We start from the raw sequence: 18,727 nt of genomic DNA on the forward strand, positions 1-18,727 counted from the left end.
AAAACTTTTTGGTGGAAACTATAAATGTAGATAAATATAGAGAAGCTGTTGTTATATTAATTATTGAGGATTAAGAAAAGAAAAGATGGAAAACTTGTCAATAGTTTATTTAACTTGATTGGGTAAACAAATAACAATATTTTGTGTTTGTTTCACAAGATTTGACGGAAAGTTAGAATTGAATAAAACAAAATGATGTTTTAATACGACCTAATCAGTCTGTTTCAATATAAAAAGGTATTATTAGAAAATTATTGTTAACAAAATGAATTTGCTAGAGTACCTTTCACAATTAAAAAGTTGGACGAGACCTTTAACAATAATTTCCCATTAATTAATAATTCTCAATTTTGACGAGACTACGGTTGTCCACTATCTAAACGTTGCTATATGAACTACATTGCACTAAATCCGTATAAATTAGCCTCCTAATATCAGTACGAGTATTTTAAATAAATAACCAAACATTCGGATCTACGATTCTACACACGTTTAGTTAAATAAAAACGAATAAAATTAATTCCTAACGTTTTAACATTCTTTTTGTTTCTTTTTTAGAGACCTTAAAGAGTCGTTATTCACCAATTTTTTTAATAACTTCTTAGCTTAGGAAGACACAAAACGAAAATCGCTTACAAAAATAACGACCCTACTTTTCAGATTTTTTTTTTCTTTTTGATATTTGTTCTTATCTTTTTTACGCTTAACACTCGCATTAACAAATAGTCAACAAACGCTGTAGAAAAATATTTTTACAACCTCACGTTTTGCGAGCTGTTGTAAACTTGTTTTAAAGAGGCCGATTGATTCTCCAAACTCCGTTTCAAGTTTGTTATTGTATTCAATAGGACTTGTTGGCGTAAATTATCTGTACTATTTCTTCTTTCGTTAGGCCTTCGAGATTCTAAAAAAAATACATGTAAAATAAATAATAGTATATTATTATATGAGCATATAATGAGGGGTATTATTCACGATTAACCTGAGTGAATAATAGCTCATTACATGCGAGTAGAATACTATACTTTGTCCACGACTATTGAAATTGATTCCATAAATTCATTTATCTACAACTATTGAATTATCTATTCGTTATACATTTGATTTTTGACGGGTAATGACACTCATTACTCATGACAGACAAAGTGTTGAATAATGAGGCCATTATTCCACAGTTCTGACACGGCCTACTAATCAAAGAATAAAATATTAACAGAAATGACAGCTTTCTTATATTGAGGTTATGTCTGAAATGTCTATCAAGTTTATTTTTTTTTCCTTTTTTGATTTTTTTTTCAAAATTAAATAGTTGTAGATAAAGTATAGTATTCAACTTGCGTATAATGGATGTTACCCACTCAGATTCATCTTCGTGGGTAACAGCTGCCATTATACGCTTGTTGAATAATATACTATTTTTAAATAAATTTTTGAATTAAACGTCAATGTGACACAAATTCAATGTAACTAACTGTACCCAACTTCACAACAATTTGTCAAAATTAAGTGTCAGTTTTATAAAACGTCGTTTTCTTTACGAAAATTAATTAATTTATGCTTAAATCATACGAAAAAACGAATTTGTTTAAGTTTTTTTAATGTCAAACATTTAGAAACTCCTAAAAAATTGAATTAAATTGACGTTATTTCAAATAATTAATATTAGTCTGGTCAAGGTGGCTACCCGTGAATAATGATTATTATTCACTCCGTGAAAAATGCCTACCATTTTGTTTTAGAAAACTCATTCATAAGGAAGTCGTGGACAAATAAAGTTATGTTAATTCATTTTTTTACCTAAATTGCAAATGCTTTCGTAATTTAAATTAAAAGCAACAGTTTTTGATTGATGATAAACTTTTCTTTTAACCGGTTCGCTTTGTGGGCAACAAAATGCGTTGTTTTCAGTGTTTCGAACGGTTAAACTTTTTTTTTGGATTTCTTCATCGGAACTGTTACTTTCAACAATTTTCCTGGATCGTCTTTTGTATTTAGGACTTCTTGATCCTTGCTTGTATTGCTTCTTCTTCGTGCCAGGTGAATATATCTCATCTTGCTTTTTCATGGTAACTGGTACGTTGCTGTTGATAAAATTAGTGATGTGGTTCCTTTTGGGACTGTGCCTGATAAAATTGCTGGACGGAATTTTCGAGCCATCGTCAACTGGCTGTTTCATCTTCAACATTTCTGCCTTTGCTGATTCGGTTTTGAGCAGTTCGACGCGTTTGTTTGCTGGACCAGGAAGTCTTCTGGGTGATGAACCGCTTTGCTTCATGCTCATAAGAATATGTTCTGCTTCAACAATGAGCTCTTTGTATTTTCGATCGGCTTCTTTGTCTCTTTGGTCGAATGTATTTACTGGATCTCGAGTTAAAGATACCGAATTGGACCGCCTTTTTAGATGATCTTCGATTGCTAGTTTTGATATAGGGTGCTGTTTTGTTTTTCGGCTGGAAATCGGAGTTGCGCCTGCACTTCTACTGCCATCAAACTGCCCATTTTCTGATTTAACATCATTTTTCTGCCGTTTCTTCGAAGACGACGACCTTCTTCTGTTTTGCCTACAAGTTCCAGGTAATTCTTGCTTACTTTTCCGTGAAGTTCTCCTTTTCGACAACTTCCTATGCGTTTCAAAGTTATAATAAGTGCAATGACCTGTATTTCGATCATCTTTCATGTTGAACTCCAGAAACGAGCTGTTGTCGATAAAATCAAATTCTCGTTCGAGAGGTTCTTCTTCATCTCCGCCATCTTGCCCCGTATCTATGTCAGTGTCGCAATCCGTTGGATCGCTATCACTTAAAATGTCAGTTTCTTTCTCGTAAATGTAACTCTCATCGTATTTCCCCATCATTTCATTTAAGGTGCAATCTTCTTCACTATCAGATGGTTTCCTTCGTAGGTTTCCACTCCAATTCAAACTTGACGCGCTCAACGAAGAACAAGTTGATGATGTTGAACCTTTTCTTTGCCGAGGTTTATTTATGGGACTCCTTAATGTTGAATTATCGTAATAATGTGGGGAACTAAATTTTAAACATAAAATAATAACCATTAAATCATTCAGTAATAAAGTGATGCCAGTCGGGTATGCAACCAACATAGCACTAAAATAGCAAGACAAGTATGAGCAAGTTCGATTTGTGCATCGCTAAAGAGCGGATGTGTTTTGCGATCGTGCATCAAGTGTTTTATTTTAGGCTTTATAAATCGTTTATAGATGATATAAATAATGTAAAATAGTGTGAACAGTACAATATTTTTGATAGTGATAAATCATACACGCGATTTATAACAATAAATAACACGTAATAACCTTGGAATCTTAATTCGGAAGAAAAGTACAGAGAAGTATCAAAGATGCTTACTGAAAAGAATTTGTCCTGGTCAACTTATGAAAATAAGCAAACCAGAAATCTGAAAGTGTACCTAGAAAGTGCATCTAGGATTTTGCACCGTCATAGGATGTAAAAAGAATCCATGAAATAACAAACATATTAGGAATGTGTGTCAAAATCGAAGAGTAAATAAATCCAAAACAAATGCCTCAGTGCAAAAGGTGTCACACCAAAGCTTACTGCCAAAAAAATCCAATCAAATAGATCAAATACTAGAAAAAATACTCCAACAAGAAGAAACAATAAAAACATTATATGCACGTCTAGATTTCATTGAAAGCAATTTGAACCAAGGAGCGATTCAAAAAAGAATAAAATAATGCTGTGGAATTCCAATGGTCTTCGACAGCATCAAAACACAGTACCAATAATACTTAAAACAATATTGATATATCTAATCTCCGAAATTCACTTTACACGAGAATTCACCCGAGTAATGCGGCTCGAGGTGGAAGTGCAATTATTATAAAAAGAGCATTAACAGATAGCCACAAAGAAAATAATATTCAAAATTACTTAAAAGACCTTACTGACGATGCCAATACTGAAATACAAAAACTAAATATAAAGAACATTACACAAAAGAGCACAATCCAATGTGTCTTGGTGGAATAAGGACCTTGAAAACAGCGAGTCATGGTAAGAAGACCATATAATAAAGTCAGGAATTCCAAACTCGAGTAAACATGGGACTTCTATAGGAAAGCCCTAACGGAATATAACTTGGATATCGGCAAAGCCAAAAGAAAAAGGCATAGACAATATTCCTATAGTTGCTCGTCTTCATAAGATCTTGGCAAAAGATCACAACACTGATCTAAATATACTGAGTACGCACTTTCCTCCCTCAAAAGTCTGCCCCCACGCAGATGCCGACCCTGAAGTAATGGACATAACTCGTCCATTTTTACATTTTTACACCCAACAGAGTAAGGTGGGCTATTTTTAATTTCAAGCCCCTAAAATCGCCTGGAGGAGATGGAATTCTGCCTATTTTTCTGCAAAAAGGGTTAGAAGAGTTTCTCCCAGTAATAATATCCCTATATATAGCTAGCTACAGCTTTGTAGCCACACTATGGAGGAAAGTAACGGTGGTCTTCATACCTAAAGGTGGTAATACAGACCAAGGCATAGAGACCAATTAGCCTAACTTCATTTCTCCTCAAAGGAATGGAAAAGGTAATCGATCAATACCTTAGGAATGGAGTGCTTGTCACTAATCCACTCCAAGCTAGCCAGCATGCTTACCCGAAAGCAAAATCAACAATTACCGCTCTCCATACTTTGATTAGCACTTTAGAGGAGGCAATTACAACCAAAGAGATAGCCCTATGTACTTTCATAGACATGGGTGCGTTTGATAACACCTCCTATGAATCTATAGAGAAGGCTCTAACCGTAAAAGATATACATCCGTCGACAATCAAGTGGTGTATAGCCATGTTTAAAAGTCAGCATATCACAACCAGTCTGGGAGGCGAGTAAGAGGATGTCCCCAAGAGGGAGTGCTATCACCTCTATTACAAGGGTATGCTGATGACCTGATAATCATAATCCGAGGTAAATATGAGATTATCATAAATAAACTAATGCAGAAAGCTACTACTCACCAGTACAAAATCGAAATAAAAGCACCCTCCATTAAAAGCAGAACTATTAACCTCAAAACATAAGTTAAATACCTAGGGGTAATACTAGACAGTAAACTAAAGTGGAACTCACACATAGATAAGGTGAGGAAAAAGGCTATCATGGCAAACCAGATCTACCTAAAATAAAACATAAGACAGCACAACAACAGCTGGCACAAATCCAGCGGTTAGCATGTCTTAACATAACGGGTGCAATGAGATCCTGTCCGACGGCTGCTTTGGAAGCCCTACTCGGTCTCATACCGCTCCATTTATAACGGGTGTTTTTTTAAGCCCGATAGAACTTTAAATTGAAAAAAGTAACACAAAAAATTAAATTTTAAACTCCAAGGTGTCAATTGTTGCTGGTTTATCAGTATAAACCAAGGAAATAATCGAGAGGTGTCAAATCGCACCACCTTGGAGGCCAATTGGCATGTCCATTTCTCGAAATCAACTTATCGCCAAATTTTGATTTCAATAAGTCGATGGTTGCGGTCGCTGTATGGCACGTATGAATCCACATTTCGCCCGGATCAATATCATCCATATTTTCAAACAAAAAATCATTGATCATGGTGAGGTAACGATCTCCATTGACCGTAACGCGACCTCCGACTATATTGTTGAAGAAATAAGGTCCAATGATGCCACCAGCGTGCAAACCACACGAAACGGTGCATTTTACTGGATGTAATGGAGTCTGTAGTGGATTGGATTCACTCCATATGCGGCTCATCAAGCCAAAAATGAGCCTCATCGCTGAACACAATTTTGCGATAAAATATCGGATCAGTTTCCAACTGCTCTAGAGTCCAATCGGCGAAAGAACGACGCATATGATGGTCTCGTGGTTTTAATCCCTGCACCAGCTGGATCTTAAACGGGTGTAGGTCAAGATCTTTGGGCAAAATTTTCCACGTAGTGGACGGAGAAAGCCCTAATTCCTGCGACCGACGACGAATCGATAAATTTGAATCTTCTTCCACGCATTCGTTAACAGCGGCGATATTCTCTTCAGCACGCACATTTCTTCGACGTGTTGATTTTATTGCATCATTTAGAGAGTATGTGGTATGAAATCTATCCACAGTTCGACGGATGGCTTGCTCAGATGAACGATTATGTGCGCCATACAAATCACGAAGTCGTCTATAAGTTATGCGAATTGATGACTGATTTTCAAAGTAAATCTGGATAATTTGGTAGCGTTGTTCAAGCGTCAATCTGTTCATGATGATTTGCCAGAGTATACTGATCATAAATATCAAAAAGTGAGCGCAGTATCACAGTTCGTTTGACAGTTAACCTTTTCGTAAGTTCTATCTAGCTTAAAAAAACAGCCTCTATATACAAAAGGAGGCAGCTTCATGAACTCATCATGAGTTGATGCAGGATAACCTCAGAGGACACCTCGAAATCCTCAAGGACCCATGTCTTAATCACCTGATTGAAATTAAATTTATTTTATTTCAACCAGATGTATAAGGTCATATTTAGAAGCAGGGATGATTGGGCTCCACTAAAAAGAGGAGCCCTAGCCTGGTACACCGATGCTTCAAAAACAGTTAGATCCGGAGTAGGTATGGGCATCAGTGGACCAAATAGCCACATTAAACTGCCCTTCAGACCAGACATAACAATTTTAAAAGCAGAAGTTCTTGCTATAAACTTCTGCACCGCTTTGAACCTACAGAAGGGCCAGAAAGGTGCATCCATAAACATTTTCACAGGCAATTCAGGCATACACGTGTGACTCCGAACTGATCAGAGAGTGTACCAGCAACCTAAGAGAACTCGCTAGGGGCAATGATGTTACCCTTTGGTGGGTTCCAGGTCACAGAAAAGCCACCTAAAACAAATAATCAACAATTGGGAGGTCTCAAAGGTAGCCTTATGCTGGAAAGAACTTCTAGGTCACAGATAAGCGAAGAGTATGATAACTTCGTCGCAAAACAAAACCAAAGAGGTTTGATGCGTCAGCAAAGGGGATCTAAGGACGCTCTGAGGATGCAACGACGAGTCAGAAACTGCTGAACATATATTGCGCAATTGCGTCGCCAGAGTCTAAGACACAACATTTTCGGTAAAACTCTCTTGACACCTACACACATAAAGGTTCAAGACCTCAGGATAATACTAAGGTTCATCAAGGACCTACATTTGCCCTAAACCATTGGAGGGCTAAAGTTACAATAGATCTTATAGGTTGCGGTAACGAGAGGGGCCGCTCCTCTCAGCCCAGCAGCAATAATAATAATAATAAAGTATAAAAAGATCGGTACGCTATGACCTAATTAATGGAGAAACATTGAAACATCTACCAAAATGGGATTACAAAACTATTACACATAATTAATGCTGCTTTTAAACAGAAATACATCCCAAGCATATGGAAATTTGCTGAAATAATAATAGGCCAATCTCATTATTACCCTTACTATTAAAACTGCTTGAAAAATTACTATTAAAAAGACTAAAATCTATCATAGAAGGAAAAGCCTTAATACCAATACATCAATTTGGGTTTCGGAATAAACATGTAACAATAGACTAAGTGCATAGAATAACGAAAACTATCGAAAAAGTCCCACTCCCTTCTTATATCCTAACGTTAATTAAACGTAAAAGATGCAGGTATCGCGAATTCAGAAGAAATGAAGATGTTGACACCAAGAAGAGAATTAATGAGGTTAATAAAAGTATTCACAAGTTAATATGGCAATTCAGATCTTCCAGATTTATTGAAGCTTGTAATAATATCAACCAAAATAAGGGAAGATCTTTTTGGAATGAAGTCAAAATCTATCAAAATACAAAAAAAAACATCCAGCTCGTTTATCTTATAGATCAATCTGATGGCTCCAGCTGTAACACTGATTTCGAAAAGGAACAAGTGCATGCTAAATATCTCGAAGAATGTTTTAAATCAGTTATCTTTACAATCAATTATCAGATTGAAGACTGGTTTACTGCGTTTGACAACACAATACAACTTTCTAGTAACAAAATCGACGAAGATGAATACTGGGAATTGTTAAGCAAGGGAAAAAAATACTTCGGCCGGCTATGATAAGCTGACACGAACAATTTTTAGACAATTACATCCTAACACTCATGCACATGTAAGAGACATATTCAACTTTTATTTCCAAAATCAATACACGCCTTCTGGTTATCGTCCTATATCGTTGCTTTCTGTCATCGGGAAAATGTTTGAAAATCTTATTAAAAAACGACTGCTAATCATCAATTTGGATTTAGATCAGGGAAATCGACTAGCTATTCTTACTTCAAATCTACACATTTGTCGCTTGCAGCAAATAAAATCAGCAGCTCCTTTTCTAGACATACAAAAAGTGTTTAACTCAGTGTGGCATAATGGTCTAATTTACAAATTACACAAATTAAACGTTCCACCGGAGTTACTTAAATTACTGTCAAATTTTTGAAAAGATCGTAATTTCCTCAGGGCTCGCCGCTCTCACCAATACTATACAATGCTTTTGCATATGACATGATGGAAATTTCCGCACTATCTATGCTATATGCTGCAATATGCCGACGACATTGCACTAATAGCGCATGGAAAGAAACTTGAAACAGCCATAGTAACATTACAAGAAGCAACTAACAAAATAACTATATGGTGCTTCCTGGAGAATTAACATAAAAGCTTCAAAAACACAATTTCTAATACCATTAAACCGACAGTATACGCAAATCAGTCCTTCAGCGAACATCAAATACCTGGGTATAATCTTTGACAGCAAAATGAAGTTCCAGAAGGCATTAACATCAAATGCGCTGCGCATATTTATAAGACTATTTGTAGACCAATTTTAGAGCATGAAAGCCTATTGACCTATGATAGTAAACGATGCACACCAAGGAGTTTGGAAGTTGGCGAAAGAACAAGTCTAAGAGCAGTAACGAAAATGAGACACGAATAACAAACTATTCCAAATACTACCATCAACATATAATCAACTATTAAAATCGTATCTTTCTGATCGATGTTTTAGAGTAAAATACGAAAACGCTTATTCACCACTGCATGAAATACGAGCCGGAGTTCCTCAAGTACTCACAATCGACCTTCCTCAGGTACCAGAAACTTTAACAGCTACATTCGCAGATGACACAGCGATTTTGGCTGTTGCAGAAAATGAAGTACTTGCAGCAAATAAGTTACAATTGGCCTTAAATTCAATAGAAAGCTGGACCAAATGGAAAGCTCACGTCAAAAAATAACGTGAGAAACTTGATATCAAATTTAGACACCTATTCTGGCTTATTGGCAGAAAATCAACGCTATCACTAAGAAATAAGTTGCTAATATACAAGCAAGTATTAAAACTAAAATAGACATATACACATACACCTTGGTATATAAGAAACACCGACCTCCATCGCGACTTGAAAGTAGTATCGGTGTCATCAGAAATTGCATCATTCTAGTTTAATTTGGTGTTAAAAATAAGTAACTAATTATTAACTAGGTGTTATACAATTGTGCTATGCATAATATAAAAAAAAATTAAATTATTCAATATAATCTTACTTATTATTAGCAACATGAACTTTTGAAGTGGAATGTGGGTTTGGGTTAATTTTGCAAGGACTTAAATTTGATCCTGGAAGCCATGGATTTGTTCTGATGCGGTTTCTTTGCCTCGGGGATGTAATGCTCGAATTGACGATAACTTCAGCGACTCGAGGAACCGATGGTAAATTATTATGCAGGGCGACTTTGGTTTGTTGATTTTTGCACCGGTTATAATCTTGGGTCTAAAAAAATTTAAATTTGGGTTAAAAACAATATTTTTTATGACGCGTTTAGACTTGCCATGGAAACAGTTGTACAGTCACCGTTTACTCTAACGGCTAATGTTGAATAATAATCATTTTCAACAGACTTTTGATGTTTCGGCGTTTGAACCAAAACAGCTTTGGCCGATTCTTTAGGAACCAATGATATGTTATTGTTTTGGGTTCTTGGGGGTTCTTTTTCTGTGCCAGATGAAAAATATCGCGTACCTGATTATCAATATTTACGCGATATTATTATTCAAATTACACTTTTTCTTAATTATAACTATACCTGTTCTAATATTAATATAATATTCTGGTGGAGCACCTGGAGATGTTCCATCTGTAGAATAACCTGTGGAATATGCTGATTCGGGGGAAGACAAGTTCGTGCCGGAATACCTAACGGAACTGTTTACAATATTTGATGATTTCTTTACATCTTCATCCTAAAATTTATTTCATTTTATTAAGTTCATTTTAAACATATCCACAATGTTAAATTTAAATATTAATTATTTTAATATATACAGCGTGTGTCACGTATAGTAATGGGCAGAAATGATTTTTGCACATCTGAGGAAGAGGAAGATGCAATAACTCAAAAGGAATTTGTTACAACTCCGATTACTGAATCCTTGTTCTAGAGGAAGCAGTTTATCACCGTCGGAGGTAATGTACTTGGATGTAATGGCAGATTATAAATCAAATGATAGATTGTTGGCAAAAAGATTCTTGTGGACCAGTGTAGTAAACATGAATCCAATTGCATGGTGGAGCAGCTCCAATCTGATTAAGGTTGCTGTTAGGATATTCAGCACATTTTCGTGGATACATAGGCTGGAAAAATTACATTTATTGCCAATAATTGGAAATTAAGGAATTCTGAAGTAACAGAAACGGGGGCACAAACAAAGGCAACTACAAACAAACCCATCGAAGGAAGTACAGAGGACTATCCACTGTATATGGTGTCTTTGCCTCCGAAGACGAAACAGACGAAGAACTTTAGGTCTAAAATCAAACAAGGTTTCGAAATAATTTTGTAATCGTTATTTTGACTTCAGATTTAAAATGTTTTTGATAAGAATAGCGAATATATGTTATGTTTTTCTTGGAAAATACATTTATTTTAAGACCCAACCCAACCCATCACTACTCTCGTAACTGGTTCGTTAAATTCAAGATGGCCGCCATTTCTAGTCTACCAAAAGTAGACCACAACTTCGTTAGTTTAAATGGAATGCTATAATTGGTGTTAATTAAGTGACGCCAAATTTCAAAGCTTTACGAATAGATACGAAAGTTCTAAATAACCAGTTACGTGAGACATCCTGTATATTGCAAATTTGGTCTTCTGCAAGTTTTCACATAGAAGTGGTATAGCTGCTGCTTTTATTACAGTCTCATCAATCGCATATTGAATAATTTATTAATAAATTGCTTGTAGCAAAACTGATTTTCACTGCAGAATAATAGATACTGCTTGAAATGATTTAAATATTGTTTGCAAAAGTTTATTTATACAATATTTGAAGTTTTGATAAAATCACTTTCAGTTCTTGAGAAATAAATTTTTGAAATAATCAACAACTTTTTCGAATTTAGCAATTTTCGCCGATTAAGTTTTAAAAATTCGTGTAAAATCCATTTCTTGGAATATGAGTTTGAAAATTTCCCAAAGTGTTAATAAAAGTGACCTCTTTCCAATGAACCAACCCGTTTTGAAAAATAACTTTTAGTTTTTGAGAAAACAATATTTGAAGTTTTGATAATTGCAATTTTCATCGATAACTTTCAAAATTCGTTATAAAATTAATTTCTTGAAGGATTCTTGTGGAAATATCACCAATTATTAATTAAAGTATCGTCTTTTTAATGGAACAAGCCGTTTTGAAAAATCGCTTTTAGTTTTTGAGAAATAAATTTTTGAAATGATAGACAATTTTTTCGGATTTTGCAATCTTCGCCGATTAAGTTTTAAAAATTCGTATAAAATCCATTTCTTGGAATATGAGTTTGAAAATTTCCCAAATGGTTAATAAAAGTGTCCTCTTTCCAATGAACCCACCCGTTTTGAAAAATAACTTTTAGTTTTTGAGAAAACAATATTTGAAATTTTGATAATTGCAATTTTCATCGATAATTTAAAAAATTCGTTATAAAATTAATTTCTTGAAGGATTCTTTTAGAAATATCACCAATTATTAATTAAAGTATCCTCTTTTTAATGCAACAAGCCGTTTTGAAAAATCACTTTTAGTTTTTGAGAAATAAATTTTTGAAATGATCGACAATTTTTTCGAATTTTGCAATTTTCGCCGATTAAGTTTTAAAAATTCGTATAAAATCCATTTCTTGGAATATGAGTTTGAAAATTTCCCAAAGTGTTAATAAAAGTGTCCTCTTTCCAATGAACCCACCCGTTTTGAAAAATAACTTTTAGTTTTTGAGAAAACAATATTTGAAGTTTTGATAATTGCAATTTTCATCGATAACTTTAAAAATTCGTTATAAAATTAATTTCTTGAAGGATCCTTGTGGAAATATCACCAATTATTAATCAAAGTATCCTCTTTTTAATGCAAAAAGCCGTTTTGAAAAATCACTTTCAGTTCTTGAGAAATAAATTTTTGAAATAATCGACAATTTTTTCGAATTTTGCAACTTTCACCGATTAAGTTTTAAAAATTCGTATAAAATCCATTTCTTGGAATATGAGTTTGAAAATTTCCTAAAGTGTTAATAAAAGTGACCTCTTTTCAATGAACCAACCCATTTTGAAGAATAACTTTTAGTTTTTGAGAAAACAATATTTGAAGTTTTGATAATTGCAATTTTCATCGATAACTTTCAAAATTCGTTATAAAATTAATTTCTTGAAGGATTCCTTTAGAAATATCACCAATTATTAATTAAAGTGTCCTCTTTTTAATGCAAAAAGCCGTTTTGAAAAATCACTTTCAGTTCTTGAGAAATAAATTTTTGAAATAATCGACAATTTTTTCGAATTTTGCAACTTTCACCGATTAAGTTTTAAAAATTCGTATAAAATCCATTTCTTGGAATATGAGTTTGAAAATTTCCTAAAGTGTTAATAAAAGTGACCTCTTTTCAATGAACCAACCCATTTTGAAGAATAACTTTTAGTTTTTGAGAAAACAATATTTGAAGTTTTGATAATTGCAATTTTCATCGATAACTTTCAAAATTCGTTATAAAATTAATTTCTTGAAGGATTCCTTTAGAAATATCACCAATTATTAATTAAAGTGTCCTCTTTTTAATGCAACAAACCGTTTTGAAAAATCACTTTTAGTTTTTGAGAAAACAATATTTGATGTTTTGATAATTGCAATTTTCATCAATAACTTTAAAAATTCGCTATAAAATTAATTTCTTGAAGGATCTTTGTGGAAATATCACCAATTATTAATTAAAGTATCCCCTTTTTAATGCAAAAAGCCGTTTTGAAAAATCACTTTTATTTCGTGAGAAATAAATTTTTGAAGTAATCGACAATTTTTTCGAATTTTGCAACTTTCGCCGATTAAGTTTTAAAAATTCGTATAAAATCCATTTCTTGGAATATGAGTTTGAAAATTTCCCAAAGTGTTAATAAAAGTGTCCTCTTTCCAATGAACCAACCAGTTTTGAAAAATCACTGTTAGTTCCTGAGAAATAAATTTTTGAAATAATCGAAAATTTTTTCGAATTTTGCAATTTTCGCCGATTAAGTTTTAAAAATTCGTATAAAATCCATTTCTTTGAATATGAGTTTGAAAAAGTGGCCTCTTTCCAATGAACCAACCCGATTTGAAAAATAACTTTTAGTTTTTGAGAAAACAATATTTGAAGTTTTGATAATTGCAATTTTCATCGATAACTTTAAAAATTCGTTATAAAATTAATTTCTTGAAGGATCCTTGTGGAAATATCACCAATTATTAATCAAAGTATCCTCTTTTTAATGCAAAAAGCCGTTTTGAAAAATCACTTTCAGCTCTTGAGAAATAAATTTTTGAAATAATCGACAATTTTTTCGAATTTTGCAACTTTCGCTGATTAAGTTTTAAAAATTCGTATAAAATCCATTTCTTGGAATATGAGTTTGAAAATTTCCCAAAGTGTTAATAAAAGTGTCCTCTTTCCAATGAACCAACCAGTTTTGAAAAATAACTTTTAGTTTTTGAGAAAACAATATTTGAAGTTTTTAGTTTTGAGAAAAAAATTCATTTTGTATCCAAATAAGTTGACATATCTTATCAGTTTTCTTATTAATTTCAAAAGAAAAAGTATTATGGTACTGAATTAACCAATATCTGATTCTCCTCAAGCAGTACTCGTTTTATTATTCTGTAGTGAATATTAAGTTTGTTGCAGGCAATTTATTAAACTCAAAAAAATTATTAATTTCACGTTTTGTATCTTACCAAAATTTCATTTTCCGACGAAAATGATTTATCCGATTTTAAAATAGGAGCTTGTTTTGAAACCGGACAATTGTGTTTCGGTTTATCCTTCCTTTGTTGCTTCTTTCTGTGTCTAACGATATCCATCCACGAACGTAATTTACTCCCCAACATTTTGCCTAAAAAAACAACATAACTTAATAAATTTATCGAATCTAATTTGAGAACACGAATCGGTTTTTATCTCAAGTAGTAGTCTTAAATGTAAATCTATTTTGAGTCGATGAATGCAATTATAATGAACCCTTTTAAAACATGCGACACATAACTTCGTTAGCTACTACTTAGTATAAAAGGATAGGGATGAAATAGGGTCGATTCCCCTTTAACAATGTTGTTGAGCGAGAAAAAAACGGGGGTACACTGACACAATTTTTACGATTGCAAAAAAATCGTTTTCGATTTATGCAAAGAATAAAAATGAAGATGCAAAGTGTTGAAGTGGGGTATAAAAATTCATGCAGATTTTCCTTTTAGGACGAACTGTACATTCGTTGCTATGGTAGCTACTCCCTTTTAAAGCGGAGACTACGTTCTGTCGAATATAGAGGTGGTGATGTTTACAGTAACATCACGTCTAATTTTGACTAATCAATATATTATCTGTTAATTAATATAATATAGGCACAGGTAGAAAAGAATGTTATTGTTTTAAATTAAAAAGGAACGTGTTGTTCGTGAAACGCGAAACTTAATAATATTAACACATTAAATTAAAAATAATTTGAAAATAACAACTTTCAAAGAACCTAAATTTGTTGCATTCCTTTTCGTATAAACAAATTAGTTTACTTCAACAAACACTTTATATTTATTTACTTACCTCTTTTGTATTTCTTCTTAGATATTAAACAAAAATAACAGGAACCACAGACTTTTTTTTATTAAAAACTAATGATTTCTCTATTGTACATGGTTTCTAATATAAGTGTAAAACGAAAAAAACAGTCAGATTTTCACAGCTCCGTCGTCGGATCCGACGCTACTACTTACCTTCGACGTTCTGCGTCGGGTACGTCGCTTTTAAAGCGCCTGCGCGGGTTTTCGACGCTTCAATTACACGAGAATCATTTTTACTAACACTTTTTGTTCGATAAATCGCATACCGATTCAACAAAACACACCTCCAAATTAAACACAAGGAATTATAAAAAAATTCGTTATTTAATTTTTAAAAAAATGCGAGATAAAATTATTACAATAAATAAGCAAGAAAAAAATCAATATTTTTACTAATCAAGAATCTTCATAACATAGTGTGTTAATTAATTATCGTACCCGACGGTATCATTACAAGTATGCAACCAATATCATAGTATGCGTATTACAATACGCGATTTGCGATATTGGTTGCATACTTGCAATGATTTTGTTTTTAAATTCTTAAAATTATTCTTTAAATTCTACTATCAACCGAGGATATCCAGAAGAAAACAAATTTTATTCTGTACCCACTACATAAAAATAAGAATAACAATAAAAATATCTATATGTATATACAACAAAAATAAAAAAGTTAAGGGGTGAGAATAGGGCTACCGACCAAGGTCTTTCTGCCCGTGATTTTTGTAGTCGGCGGCTTGCTTCAGTCTTCTCTGACGACCATGAGTTTTTGGAAGAGAAGAGGTGGGTTGTTGCGAGGGTGGAGTAATCGAGGCGATATAAGCATGTGTTGCAAGGCGTTGGTAGGAAAATTTAGAATGGATTTATCGGACAAAGATTGAAGACGGGTATGGATAGGGAGTATATCGGTAAGTTGGTATAGCAGATCATTGCTAGGGTTAAAGAGGGGATTACGGGGGTTTCTAATTCGGGTGATGGATCTCAGTGCAGATCTTTCCGCTACTTCCAGGTGGTACTTCGTTCTTCTTGGTGCGTTGCTTAGCAGTATTGATCCATATTCTATGATGGGCCTGCATATGGTCTTGTAGATGTGCGAGGCACATGAGGTAGAGATTCCGCGACCGCTGAACGAGAGAGATTTAAAGTGTTTGGCGCGTGTCTTTACTTTCATCTTCACCTTGATTGCATGAGTGGAAAACTTAAGCGTTCTGTCAAGTATTATGCCAAGATACTTGCAGGTTAGTGAGACGGAGATTGCCATTGATTGGATTGTAATTGTGGGAGAGGGAGAGCGGGGTGAGAGGAATGGGACAAAAAATTGTGTTTTTGTGGGATTAAGTAGGATGCGCCATTTTCGGTACCAATTTTCCGTTTCGTTTATGAGTGTCTGCAGCTTACGGACCGAGGAAGTGATAAAGTAGTGCGTATGCGGTGAGGTTAAAGGCGTCTGGGTTGTCGTTGTAAAGATCGTGGTAGAATAGATTGTATAGAGAGGGAGAGATAGGCGAACCCTGAGGAAGGCCTTGCTGAGCGGAGAAGCTGTGGGAGAAGTGATTTTTCAACTTCACGATGGAGGAGCGATTCGGCAGGAATTGGTTTATCAGGGTTAGAAGGTAGTATGGCGTTTTTAGCTTATCCAGTTTAAATAGCAGTCCTTTGTGCCACACGGAGTCAAAGGCCTTTCGGACGTCCAGAAACACTGCTGCAGATTTCAGTTTTACAAAACATGCCGCCTGGAAGTTGGAAACCAGAATAGTTAGTGGCTGGGACGTTGATTTGCCGGATTGGAAGCCAAATTGGTAAGGCGGAATTTTCTTTGATACCGCAGCCAGCAGCTTGTTCTTCAAGTGCGTCTCGAAGAGTTTTCCAATTACGGGGAGCAGTGAGATTTGGCGATAGTTGGCTGGATCAGATAGAGAAGAATCCTTCTTGGGAATACAAGTTATAATTGACGTCTTCCAGTCGCGCGGGAAATGCTGAGTCGTAAGGCAAAAGTTAATTATTTTTCTGATAAAGCCATGGATGTTAAGATCTAGACATCTCAGCAGTTTCCTTGTGATGTTATCATAACCGGGAGCGGTATCTTTTCCCTGTCCAAGAAGAGTAAAATATTCGTCCGAGGATATCCATTTTCTTAGAGTAGAAGGATGCGGTAAACATTTCTCAAACATCTTGCTTACATAATAATACGCACTACTTGAGTGAAAGTGGAGCGTTAATGCAAAACTTGGTATCTCAGGTGGAAAATGTCTTTTTGTGGTTTTCAACTGTCGAAGCATTAATTTTTTCTGCGTATCATTCAAGCTTTCCTAAAGAAACCATAATGAAATTAGCTATGGCGAAATGGTGGAATCCTTCAATAGATTTAAGGCAAAAAATACAACCGGGCCAGATGGCATTCCTGCATTTTTAGTTAAAGACTGTGCACCTGCATTTCTGCGACCACTGCAACATATTTTCAATCTAATTGTAAGGAACTCTGAATTTCCGGAAACCTGGAAATTGAGCAGAATTTGTTTTCAAAAAAGGTGATGAAAATAGGTGCTGTGTGATGAACTATCGGCCAATAGCTATTATAAATAACTTCGCGAAGCTGTTTGAACAAATCGTAGCATACAAGATGGAATTCTACACCAAAGCACGAATGTCTGAACATCAACATGGTTTCTGCAAAGGTAGATACGAAAGTTCTAAATAACCAGTTACGTGAGACATCCTGTATATTGCAAATTTGGTCTTCTGCAAGTTTTTACTTAGAAGTGGTATAGCTGCTGGTTTTATTACAGTCTCATCATTCGCATATTGAATAATTTATTAATAAATTGCTTGTAGCAAAACTGATTTTCACTGCAGAATAATAGATACTGCTTGAAATGATTTAAATACTGTTTGCAAAAGTTTATTTAAATTTTCATGTTGCAATTTTCATCAATAATTTTAAAAATTCGCTATAAAATTAATTTCTTGAAGGATCTTTGTGGAAATATCACCAATTATTACTTAAAGTATCCCCTTTTTAATGCAAAAAGCCGTTTTGAAAAATCACTTTTATTTCGTGAGAAATAAATTTTTGAAATAATCGACAATTTTTTCGAATTTTGCAACTTTCGCCGATTAAGTTTTAAAAATTCGCATAAAATTCACTTCTTGAAATATGAGTTTGAAAATTTCCCAAAGTGTTAATAAAAGTGTCCTCTTTCCAATGAACCAACCAGTTTTGAAAAATAATTTTTAGTTTTTGAGAAAACAATATTTGAAGTTTTGATAATTGCAATTTTCATCGATAACTTTCAAAATTCGCTATAAAATTAATTTTTTGAAGGATCCTTGTGGAAATATCACCAATTATTAATTAAAGTATCCCCTTTTTAATGCAAAAAGCCGTTTTAAAAAATCACTTTTATTTCGTGAGAAATAAATTTTTGAAATGATTGACAATTTTTTCGAATTTCGCAACTTACGCCGATTAAGTTTTAAAAATTCGTATAAAATCCATTTCTTGGAATATGAGTTTGAAACTTTCCCAAAGTGTTAATAAAAGTGACCTCTTTCCAATGAACCAACCCGTTTT

The 18,727-nt window shown here is 34.0% G+C and overlaps 1 protein-coding gene across 2 annotated transcripts; it reads right to left on the reverse strand.

Annotated features, from left to right (window-relative positions):
* Positions 1-663: 663 nt before the first annotated feature.
* LOC111419816 (uncharacterized) lies at positions 664-15,226 on the reverse strand. Of its 2 annotated transcripts, none has more exons than XM_023052686.2 (7): positions 15,137-15,226; positions 14,275-14,432; positions 10,134-10,290; positions 9,879-9,991; positions 9,594-9,820; positions 1,798-3,026; positions 664-904 (listed from the first exon to the last, which is right to left on the reverse strand). In XM_023052686.2, exons 2-7 carry the CDS (start codon positions 14,425-14,427, stop codon positions 753-755), a joined length of 2,031 nt encoding a protein of 676 aa, XP_022908454.1. In that variant the 5' UTR covers positions 14,428-14,432; positions 15,137-15,226; the 3' UTR covers positions 664-752. The 2 variants fall into 2 exon arrangements, with proteins under 2 accessions (XP_022908454.1, XP_022908452.1); XM_023052684.2 differs by having other exon boundaries at positions 9,879-10,069.
* Positions 15,227-18,727: the final 3,501 nt, after the last annotated feature.

The sequence above is a fragment of the Onthophagus taurus genome, chromosome 8 (assembly GCF_036711975.1).
Source record: "Onthophagus taurus isolate NC chromosome 8, IU_Otau_3.0, whole genome shotgun sequence".
NCBI classification, from domain to species: Eukaryota; Metazoa; Arthropoda; class Insecta; order Coleoptera; family Scarabaeidae; genus Onthophagus; species Onthophagus taurus.

Bases quoted from the DNA above. Each gene is read 5' to 3' on its own strand.
- LOC111419816 (XM_023052684.2), bottom strand. From the start codon at position 14,427: ATGTTGGGGAGTAAATTACGTTCGTGGATGGATATCGTTAGACACAGA. The intron at 10,291-14,274 runs GTAAGATACAAA...AATAAATTTTAG, and splicing joins CGTCGGAAAATGAAATTTTG to GATGAAGATGTAAAGAAATC. The intron at 9,821-9,878 runs GCAAGTCTAAAC...AAATTTTTTTAG, and splicing joins ACTGTACAACTGTTTCCATG to ACCCAAGATTATAACCGGTG.